The sequence below is a fragment of the Schistocerca americana genome, chromosome 2, assembly GCF_021461395.2.
Source record: "Schistocerca americana isolate TAMUIC-IGC-003095 chromosome 2, iqSchAmer2.1, whole genome shotgun sequence".
NCBI lineage: Eukaryota > Metazoa > Arthropoda > Insecta > Orthoptera > Acrididae > Schistocerca > Schistocerca americana.
Genome location: NC_060120.1, coordinates 1,017,400,792 through 1,017,413,123, shown reverse-complemented (window position 1 = coordinate 1,017,413,123; position 12,332 = coordinate 1,017,400,792). Strand labels below are relative to the sequence as shown.

General features: G+C 38.5%; 1 protein-coding gene across 1 annotated transcript in view; it reads left to right on the top strand.

Annotated features, from left to right (window-relative positions):
- The window catches only part of LOC124596374 (mitogen-activated protein kinase kinase kinase 7-like), a 147,157-nt gene that overhangs the window by 124,043 nt on the left and 10,782 nt on the right, over positions 1–12,332 (top strand). The window contains exon 11 of the mRNA XM_047135487.1: positions 5,825–5,986. Within this exon, the coding sequence (XP_046991443.1) occupies positions 5,825–5,986 (162 nt within the window). The remainder of the gene's footprint in view (positions 1–5,824; positions 5,987–12,332) is intronic.

Sequence of the window (12,332 nt, the reverse complement as noted above, 5' to 3'; positions counted from 1 at the left end):
TAGACTAAGAGAGATCTAACAATGGAAAATCCAGGATGGAGTGTAACAATATTATGAGAAGAAAAGTTGCTACTCACCATATAGCAGACGTGCTGAGTCACAGATAGGCACAATAAAAAGACTCTCCCAGATATAGCTTTCGGCCATTAAGGCCTTCATCAACAATAGATACACATATGCACATGCACGTGCACACATGAATGCAGTCTCAGGCAACTGAAACTGGTTTCAGCTGTCTGAGACTGCCGCCGTGTGTGAGTTGCTTCTGTGGAGGCAAATCTGTTGGGTCATTGTGGTTCATTCCAAACCAATAAACAATTTCTCCGATGGAAAAGATGAGTATTAATTGTGTTACAGAATACTATTCTAAATTAGACTATGTTAATGAGATTGTGTACCCATGAATGAAATTAGCATTATAAAATTACTCCCCCCAACACCCAGAAGAGCCTTTCACCACCCACATAGCTTCCATACTATGCAGGAATAGTTACTTTGAAAAGCCAAGAGTGATTTCTTCGCTCGATCATGTTCAATCCAAGCTTGTTTACAGTCTGTAATGACATTCTCACCAACAAGACGCTAAACTCGAATCTTTCTTCCTTTTCAGAACAGAAAATCTCTGTAAAATCCAGCTAAAACAGAATTTGAATTTGCTACTCATGCTAAAACATTAATGGATTGATACTGCTAGAAACTCACTAACTTGTAACGGTGTCCAACTCGGAGTTAGTCTGAGTAAATCATGGTGATGGGACAAGAATTATGCTATCAATCAAAGCAGATATGCCAGTGTACAGCTCTAGCACACTGTAACATGTGTCAGTGTTGTGGGTTGTATTTCAAAACTCTCTGTATTGTTGTTTGAAAAGCATGAGAGAGCTAATGGCATATTGATGCTTTGACTTTAACTATGGAGCCTTGTCAGATAGATTAGTTGTTAAGAAAGTTGCCCATGGAAGGCAAGGAAGTATGAGTATTTGTCAGGCACTATACTTCCACTCTCTCTCTCTCTCTCTCTCTCTCTCTCTCTCTCTCTCTCTCTCTCTCTCTCTCTCTCTCTCTCTGCAGTGAATATAGGATAAGAACACATGTGACATAGAGGGTTTGCTCAAAAAGAGTCAGGACGTACTTAATACATAAATTTCATGTCATAAAGGAGTAGTGCCAACAATTTAGATGACTCAGAAATCTTCAGAGGCCTTTAGGTCTTTCTGCAAAATTTACAGTTGGAGGTGCTTGCCATCACAGCCGTCTCCATTCAGTGAGTATAATGAATTATGTAATTGTAGAAAATTACAAGACATGTAACCTTCAAGGTGGGTTTTTTTTCCCCAACCTGAAAATGTTATCATTATTATCATAATCTTGGACAGTTTCCAGCCTCTGGCCGGGTCTGTATGGAACACAGGCCTCTCCATCGTCTTCTGTCTTGCCACCATCTCTCAGTCTTCACCCTGGTCTCGTCTTCTCCTTTCTTCTGGACGCATTCCTCTACTCCTTTAATCCATTTGTCTCTTCCTCTTGGTCTCTTTCCTTCCAGCTTCATCTCATGTGTTCTCCTGGTTATCCTCTTCTCCTCCATTCTCTTAACATGTCCTCCTCCTGTAATGGCTCCACCTTCATTAACTCTCTGATCCTCTCATATCTTAGCCTGTCTATCTTTGTCACTTCAGTCCTGTTTCTCAAGAATTTCATCTCACTAGCTTGTACTTTGCTTTTCTCTCTTCCTTTCATAACCCAGGTTTCTGATGCATATGTCAGGATCGGGACATAGTGCGACAGGTATAGAACATTTTTACTGATTTGGGGTACATCCTTGCTCCATATCACGCTTCTGACACTCTTCCGAAATCCTTCCTCTTTTGTCCACCGCTCATTTATTTCTCTGTCATTATTTCCATCTTCCTGTATCGGGATTCCTAGGTACTTGAAACTCTCCACTCCTTTCAATCGTTCCCCACCAATTGTTATTCCAGTTGTTCCTCTCTCCTTCTTTCTTGTTTTGATAATCATCTCATTCTTACTTATACTAAATTTCATCCCATATTCTTGTACTGTTCATTCACATATTTCCAGTTACTCTAGTACTTCCTCCTCCTTATTCCCCCAGATTATCAGATCATCTGCAAACGCCATAGCTTTCATCTTCCTTTCACCAGTTATTTGTGCTACTGTACTCATTATATCTTCAATCATTACAATGGAGAGTAATGGTGAAAGTGCACTTCCCTGCCTCAAGCCATTCTTCTGTTCAATCCAAGCTGATCTCTCTCCTCCCATTAGTAGATCTATGCCATATTCATAGTGCTGTTCCTGCAGTTGTCTTACAGCAAAAATTAGATCCACCGTGGACCTTCCTGTTCTGAAGCCATGTTGCTCTTCTAATTTTGCCCGAATTAGTGCTTCCAAAATTTTCTGAAAAAAGTCTCTGTATGTTTTTGAGTTTTGAAAGCCGAATCAGTTTCAGAAACGTGATCCATTCTCAAGGAAGCTCAGTTACTCCCAAACATAATTTTTAAGTCATTCCATTTTTATCTCTTTGCTATTTTATTTTATATTCATTCTCACACTGCAGCCTAAACAAGCAGCAACAGAAGCAATGACTGCTGATTCAAAGTGACTCCCTTCTGATATGCATTCATACACATCATCTCACTTTACATCATCTCACTCTCTACATTCTAAATATTCTTAATGCAGTATTTCATGCTGACTACAATTTTGGACAGAAATTGTGCATTGAATTAATTTGATTCCTGAGAGACAATGTGATGGTCAACAAACTGATTTATAGGCTTTCTGATAAAAATTAGTGCATAATATGTGTTAGTAATACTGCAACAAAAGTATCTGTATTTGAGTACATCATCAACAGTCACAGTGTTGCTTATTGTAAGTGGGTATCTTGAAATAATTTTCCCGAGTAATTCCAAATAGCTGAATGGAATTTTACTTATAGTCCACTCAGAACATTGGGTCTATCAAGATATTCGAATTATTGCTTGTTTTCTTAACCTGTTTACTAATCAGTTTCAGATTCAACAATGTTGTGTAAGTTACCATGGAATGGCTACAATGTCTACTGATTCACTAATAAACAGTAGCTATAGTATCTCTGTTGAAACAAGGCAAATAATATTCTTCTATGATGATTCTATTTCAGGGATAAAAATGCACAATTCTACGTGAATTTTTAATCAAAAATTCTGATCAGAAATTCACTATCAGGGATACTTTTCCTGTAATTTGAAAGTTTATATAGTAAGGAAGCCATTATTTGCAATAAATAGAGAAAAAGTCTGAAAATAATAGTTGGCAAGATTAACTTCTTCATTGATGACCACTGTATTCAGATAGTGATACTTTCGTCTTATGCAGCTTTCATCAGCATCTAATCCAGTAGTCACTGCAGGAAGGCCCATGTGTTACAGTGCCTAAAGTGATTAAGATATGATCTGTGCCAGGACAAATGTAGTTGTTCAATGCTGCTCTTAACACAATCAGATTTAAATGACATTGTGTGTGATGTATGACTAAGTAAACAAAATGCAGAACTACTTATTCAAGGCTACAGCAATTTTTCTCCACCAAAGTGCTAACATCTGTGGATTTAGACTCACAGGACATATTTTCATTTACTACATCACAAGTGATGGCGCACTGACAATAGTGCTGTGGGCTTAATGAAAGCACTTGACTTCAAATACACTCCATAGGAGTAGTGACTCTCTACAGGTGCATCATAAATAAGTCTCAGTAGAAATAAATGCCCCCTATCGCAATTGCATATGCCAGTTTGGCTGAAGAAAGACAAGATTTTAGAAGCTATTGTCATATTAATTAAATACAGTGAGCATAAATGGAAGGTTTGATGTAGTTTAAAAGTAATTGCATTTTAATTGGGAACTCAACAAGGCTACACGGAATACGCTTGTTTTCTTTACGAATGGGATAGTTGTGATAGAAAGTCCCGGTACATAAAAAAGAAATGGCCTGAGCAAAATTGGAAAGTGGATGAAATAAATGTTCAACATCAAACTATGCTAGCTCTTGAAGATATCCTTCTTTCATCTCGTCACATCAAACTCTGCTTGATTAAACAATTTCTAGAGGCAGTGGATTGAACTGGCAGAGGCTTTGCAAATCTTGCTGAAAAATTTCTTCATTTCTCAGCAGCAAAAATAAAAGCTATATTTGTGGGCCCTCGCCTCCAGGAACTTCAGCTAGATCAAAAGTTTGGAACATGCTCAACTGACGTAGAAGCATGAGCTTGGTGTGTTTCCCAAGGAAGTAGTAAATCAAATGATCTACATTTATCAAGATCTTGAGTGCAACATGTCTTTGAAAGTACATTTCTTCCCAGAGAGATGTACTGATGTACTGCACCAACACAGAAAACGATTCCATTAAGACACATCTACCATGGAAAAATGGTATGAAGGGAAGTGGGTGCCTACAGTGTTGGCAGACTATTGCTGGAGAATTATTCGAGACAAGAAAGAAAGTCAATACAAGAGAAAAAAAGATCACATTTGTATCATTTTCTCTTTTTCTGTATACCTCCTTTTAAAACACATGCTGGAAATTTATTGCTTTTTGTGAACACAGCCTCAGACATCACCTTTGGAATTGCTACAAGAATAACAACTTTTCTCTCCAGAATACAGAAAAAAAAATTAAGAACAATGTACTCAATAAAATTACAGTTTATTTTGAATACTTTTTAACTGCTGAAGTATTGCAAATTTTTTCATGTGGATATCAGAATGTCAGGGAAACTAGCTTCCGTCCATCATTTTGTTTTTTCATTTCTGTTTGGGAGTTTGGAACCCATGTCTTTTCCCCGCTAAACAAAATTACATGGAAAATCAGTTGTACTTTTAAAACTGTGAAAACATTGCATTTACTTTCGGTCAGCATATATGAAATCTGATTCCAGTTGTACACAAAGCTTAATACTTCATGGTAAACTGCACTTCATTGTATCTTCTGATATGACTGTGGTGTCAGCCATTTCATTTACCCTTAATTGCTGCTATTCCAGTACCATGTTGTACATTGCCTTACTATTTTCAAACTTAGTTTGGGATGTCTAATGTGGGTCATCTTCAAGTTAGATAAGGCCATATTTGAATTTAGATATGTTTTTCTTAACTGTTGGAAGTAATGATGTGGGCTTTTGCTAAATCGTGACAATTTTGGACAAATTATTTTTGACAACACACCGAATTTTATGACAACATAGTTGTCCTGTTTATGCATTTCAATGAAATACACACACAACACAACACTTCAAAAAAGCTACACAAAGAAAAATATTTCACAGATCAAAACGAAATCTGAGTTACGTATAATGTAAAATGTATCAAGAAGAAGCAAACAAAATATCATTGGTATCAGCACAATTCAGTTGCCGATTTTCTCCGTAGCCTTGTATAATTTTCTTTTCTTGTACATACTCTTGACTCAAATCTTTGCTGTTAAAATATATGGAACCCGTATTTTTGTTAATGGCTGGGAACCTTGAGACATTATTTCAAAACTGGACACTAACAACTTCAAAAAACTACCTTTTACCATTTCATTATATTTGTGCATATAATGAGACAGCATTACACATATGAAGGAATTAACAGCTTTATAAGATTTTATTGTGTCTTTCCGTACAGTGATAGTTCTCTAATTAAGTGACAATTAATGCAAATTGTATTCCGTTCTATACTGCTTTGTCCTGATTCTCATGGAAGTCCTATCAGTGTCTCTTAGTAATTTTCTGCTTTACATAATATGTGAAATGTGAGCATGATATTTGGTGTTACAGCTGGCACAAGAATACCTAAAGGTGCAAACTGAGATTGCCTACCTGTCTCGACACATGGATCAGTTAGCAGAAAGGCTTAGTGAGGCCGAGGGCCTGAGCCAGTTGGACCAACAGGACTCGGAGCGGCTGCAAGAGGAGTTACGCAAACTTGAAAATGAAAAGGTGGGTGACGCATTTACATTGCCTTACATACTTACATTCATCTGTCATGAATCAATGGAAAACACGATGTTTCAAAAGTATGTGTTATTTCTTAAATTAAAGTGTAATTTAGGAAAAAAACTTTGTAATGTTGGGGGGGGCAGGCATCATCCAATTTATTGCCATTTTTTATTGAATCCACGTGGTCCCTTGTTGGATCTTCTGTAGAAGAGTATGACACAACAGAGTAAATGTGCTCCATCTGGCAGTGCTATACCGCTACCAGCAATCAGTGGCAATTTAAGTTGAAATATAATTAAGTAAGACATTTAGCTTTAGTAACGACCTAACAAATATAATCTTTAAAGAAGTTGGTTAAAATGTGTAAAGCTGAAAACTGCACATGGAATAAACTCACCTAAAAATTCAATTGTCAAACACAAACATTCACATAGAGTGTAAAATTGTGAAGCTAGTCTTTTTTCTAAAATCTGATGTGAAATCTGGTGTAAGAACAAGGCAGAATATTCAACAAACCTTAAAAATCTGTCCAGCATTTTTTGCGTCATCTACTTCAGGGAGGAGCAGATAAGTTGCTAAATTAATATCTGCCCTGTCATCTGAATATAAAATACTTGCAATTCATTTAAATGTGACATCTGTATGCTACAGGGATTTCATAATATTTTGACACTTTCCAATTCAAATAACACACGAACTAATCACAGAACAGAGTTGAACATTTTACACAAGATACATCATTTATTCACTTTCAGTTATGAAATACTACATTGAACAACTGATGACCATTCACAGCTATACAATACTCGAGGCGTTTCACCTAGTTTTTGAACGCCTTTCGTAGCTGCTGGACGAATTCTGGAAATTTCAACATGAACTTGATCTTTTAGCTCTTGAAAGCTTCTCGACTAGTCGTTTGGGCACTTTTTTTGTAACAAATGACAAAGGCTTGCCTGTAAACTGTCACACTCATGTTTGAAGCTTATGAAAGGCATGACAGATTCTCCATAGTGGAAATAGCACTCCACTGTGAACACACATGTTGGTGTGACCAGTTCGACATTATTACTGACCTGTACATGGGATGAAACTTGAGACTCTGTACTACTAATAGATATTTACTTCTGTGAGTTGATTGGATGGTTAAGTCACTCAAATGGTATGTTGACTAGAATGAATCATTGCTACTGGATAACATTATGTTTTGCTTATTGCTTTATGTAAATTATTGCTGATTCTGTAATTTCCTTGTATTTTAACACTGAAGAGGGCTATTTATAGCTGAAATCTGGATAAGAAAGAATAATAAAAATCTAGTGGGGTTGCAACTGATTACTATGTTCCCGTCCTTCCTAAATAATTAGTGTCAATATTTTGCAGTCACGACTTATTAAGCTGATGGTTTGGTAGGATTCACACCTGTCTTCTTTGGAATTGTAATTATTACATTACTCCTGCAGTCTGATGGTACTTCATGCTTCTCATATATCTTGCATGTCAGGTGTAATAATTTTGTCATGAGTGGTTCTCCCAAGGACCTCAGTAATTCTTAAGGAATGTCATCTGTTCCAGGGGCCATGTTTCCAGGAAGATTTTCCAGTGCTCTGTCAAATTCTCCTCACAATATATCACGCATTTCATCTTTGCCTGCTTCTTCCGCTCTTTCTATAATATTGGCCTTAAGTTTGTTTCCCATAGACATACCCTCTATATATTTCTTCCAACTTTCAGCCCTCCCTTCTTTGCTTAGTACTGCCATTTCCATCTTAGCTTTTCACGCACAAACAACTCCTCTCTAATTTTCATTTAGGCAGCATATATCGTTACCCTAGTTATGCACCCTCCTACAGCCTTGCATTTGTCCTCTAGCGATGTTGCACTTTCCAGAATCTGTTTTTAGATCTTCGTGTTCCCTTTTCCTTGCTTCATTTGCTGCTTTTTTATATTTTCTTCTTTTATCAGTTAAATTCAGTATCACTTGTGTTATCTAGGGATTTCTACTAGACCTTGTCTTATTACCTATATGATCCTCTGCTGCTTCCTTCATTTTCTCTCTCTGTTTATTCCTTTCCTGTTTTGGTCCAACATTGTCTAATGCATCCTCTGAAACTCTCAACAACCTCTGGTTCTTTCAATTTATCTAGGTCCTATATCCTTAATTCCTACTTTTTTGCAATTCATAACCAGTAAATTATGGTCAGAGTCAACATCAGCCCCTGGAAACTCTTAAGCATTTTAAAACCAGATTTCAAACTGTGCCTTGCCATCGTATAACTAATCTCAAACCTTCCAGTATATTCAGATCACTTCCATGTATACAACCAAACAGTGGAAAGTCCAGTATAGAATAACAATGATCGTGAGAAGGATAAAATGCTACCCACAATATAGAGCAGATGTTGAGTTACAGGGAGACACAACAAAAAGGCTGCTATACATTCAAGTTTTCAACCAAATGGCCATCTTCTAAAGTGGAAAACACACACACATTCACACAAGCACAACTCATACACACAACCACTGTATGAAAGTTGTGGCCAGACTGCAGACAACTGTATTGGATGGAAGCAGTGATTTAGTACGAGTGGTGGGGTAAGGAGGTGCAATGGGAGGGAGGGGTAGGAGTGGGGAGGGGGGTTTAGTGCTGCTTCTGAGAATGTGCAGGGATTTGGTGGAGACAGGGTAAGGCTGCCAGGTGCAGTTGGGAGGGTTGGAGAGGGCAGTAGCAGAAAGAAGAGAAAGGGAAAAAGACGATTGGGAGTGTTAGTGGAATTGAAGGCTGTGTAGTGCTAGAGTGGGAGTGGGTAAGGGATAGGCAGGAGGAAGAAAGAGACTAACAAAAGTTGAGGCCAGGGAGGGGGGGGGGGGGTCATTGGAATGCAGGATAAATTGCAGGGAGAGTTCCCACCTCCACAATTCAAAATAGCTGACATTGGCAGGAAGGATGCTGTGAAGTAGACATCAAAGTGAAGTACATTGTGTGAGGTGGCATATTCAGTGACTGGATGGTCTGTTTGTCAATGGCCATTCATGCGGACAGACAGCTTGTTGTCATAAAACTAAATGCCCTAATAGGCCATGAAGGCCTAATGGTACTGACTGGCCACCATGTCATCCTCAGCCCACAGGGGTCATCGGAGGCAGATATGGAGGGGCATGTGGTCAGCACACCACCATCCCAGCCATATGTCAGTTTACGAAACTGGAGCCACTACTTCTCAGTCAAGTAGCTCCTCAGTTTACCACACATGGGCTGAGTGCACCCTTATTTGCCAACAACGCTTGGCAGACCAGATGGTCACTCATCCAAGTGATAGCCCAGCCCGACAGTGCTTAACTTCAGTGGTCTGACAGGAACCGGTGTTGCCACTGCAGCAAGGCTGTTGGCTCTGTTGTGGTCATGCCCACATATAAATCACAACATTTGTTTGTCAATCACATGACTGCATTTACAAGTAGCTCTGCCTTTGATGGGATAGGAGATGCCTGTGACTGGACTTGAGAGGGTAGTGGTGGGAGGCTGTCTGGGACATGTCTTGCATCTAGGTCTATCAGAGGGATATGAGGCATCAGACAAGGGATAGGGATGAGGGTGGAGTAAGGATGTGAAAAGATCAACGATGTTGCACAGGTTCATTGGACAGCAGAATACCACTGTGGGTCAGGTGGAAAGTATAGTGGGTAGGATATTCTTCATTTCAGGAAATGACGAGAGGTGGTCAAAACCCTGTCGGAGAATGTGATTCAGTTGCTCCAGTCCTGGGTGGCACTTAGCCATGAGCAGGTGCTTGTTTATGGCTGGATGGTGTATATGTGGAAGTGTGAGGTAACTGGAGAGACGAGCCACTGGAGATCTGTTTCTGTAATTTCAGTCTCTGCAGACCTCAATGAGCCCCTTGTTATATTATTGTAGAGGGACTGCTCATCACTACAGATGCAATGGCCCCAGGTAGCTTGGCTGTATGGAAGGGACTTCTTAATGTGGAATGGATGGCAACTGTCAAAGTGGAGGTATTGCTGGTGGTTGGTAGGTTTGATACGAAGGAGGTACTGATGTAGCCATATTTGAGGTGGAGGTCAACATTGAGGAAAGTAGGTTGTTAGGTTGAGGAGGACCAGATGAAATCAATGGGAGAAAAGGTGTGGTTCTGGAGAAAATGGATAGGGTGTCCTCAGCCTTGGTCCATATCACAAAGGTTTCATCAACGAATCTGAACATCTCTCATGATTTGTAAACTAAGTGGTAGTGATGATTAAATTACATTCACAAAATTCTACCATGTTGCTTTCCCTTTCATTCCTTTATCTCACCAGTGTTCTACTAATTTTCCTTTTCTTCGATTTCCTACCAGTGAACTCTAGTCAGCCATCACAATTAAATTTTCGTCTCGCTTAACTGTTTAAATAATTCCCTTCATCTCATCACACAATCTTTCAATTTCTTCACCCACAATTGGCATTTAAACTTTTGAAGCTGCTGTAGATTTTTGCCTTTGTTTATCTTGGCTACAGTAATGTGATCACTAGGCCACTCATAGTCATATGCCTGAAATCCTATTTTCTTATTCATTATTACTCTACTTCTGCATTACCATATGTGATTTCGTGTTGATAATTGTGTACTGCCTTACTAGAAACTCTGTTGGTAAAGAAAATATGTCCCTTGTAACTGTAGTTTGTTAACTTAGTTTTGGAACTAACAGACTCAAGTCTAGTAGCTGTACTGAGAGAACACACTTTGTTATGAAATAACTTGACCATGTGCCTAATATGAACATGCATCCCTTATAATTTGATGTTTTAGTTTTTTAATTATGAAATGGAAAATGTCTCTTTGAAAGAATAATAGTACAGATTAACACACATGCAGAAGGGCGTGCGGAAAAAAGGCTTTTTTCATAAAGCTGTGGTGAACCTTAAGTTCATTAAAGACTCAATTTGACACGTCCTTTTCCATTTATTTACTTTTTATTCTTGCACAATGAAAAACCTGAATTACATCAACAATAGAGTTACAGCAATCTTTTTTTGTTAAATCCCAAAAATAATAATGCTATTATGTCAATGTTACCAAAGCAAACATTCTACACACACACACACACACACACACACACACACACACAAATAGCAATTTGTTGTGTTTCAGATATCCCCTTCCCCCCCCCCCTCCCCCCCCCCCCTCCTCCTCCTCCTCCTCTCAGTAGCATAGTCACTTTAGAACTTCAACTAATCTTGCAAGAAATCAAATTCCGTGACTCTGTAGAGTCTGGTTATTTGTCTTGGGCTGACAGTTCAACTCTAGAGCCTTCAGGTTGTTAATTATTCTCATTCATCTGGTTATCAGGTCTGTAGGTTTTCATTGACAGATGAAGGCATTCATTGCTGGTCTTTCATTTTAAGTAAAAAAAAAAAAAAAATTTGGGATCATTTCAGTTATTTTGTATGAGCCTTCATATGGAGGCTCTAATGCCTTCTTCACTCGGTCGACCCTTACAAACACATGTTGAGTTGCTGATGTCACTGCATCCATTTTTGTGCTGTACTCTTGAGAAGAAAAAGTACCTAGTGCCCTGATGGGCGAGCCATAAACCATTTCTGCAGTTGTAGCATCAATGTTCTCTCTGATGGGGCATCCAAGACCAAGAAGGGTTACAGGTATTATTTGAATCTATTTAGGAGGTGCATGGGCACAGATGGCTGCTTTAAGCACTTGATGAAATCTTTCAATTTTTCCATTTGACAGGATGATATGCTATTGTTTGGTTACAAACACACATTTTTGATACTACTTGGAATAGCTCAGTGTTAGGAATAGCTCAGTGTTAAACTATCCTCCATGGGCAGTCACTATTTGGTATGACATTCCAAATCTAATGATGCAAGAGTTGATAACTGCTTGTGCTTTTACACCCTGAAGAGGCACTACCTCTGCCCAATGCTAACTCTATTGATGTATGTTAATCAATAAGTGTATTCAGCAGAAAGATGCATTGGTTCTATCAAGTCAAGGAGAATTATTTTGAAGTACTCATCATTACTAGAAAAGGTTCTTAATGACACTTGCACATGTGATATTTTGGTTTTCTGACAAGTAGTGCATGTTTTCACCCAATTTCGGACATCTTTTTTTATACTGACCCAGACAAACGTTGAATGAGATTGTGTACAGCTGTCTTAATACCTGGACAAGCCAAATTATGATAGTTTTGGAAAATGAGATATCTAAATGTTTTAGGAATTCAAGGGTGAGTAATTTGAGTTGACACATCACACAATTGTTTCCTCCCATGTGTCAGATGGTATTTTAATTTAACTGATGTGTGACAGCTGAATGAAGCTCATCATC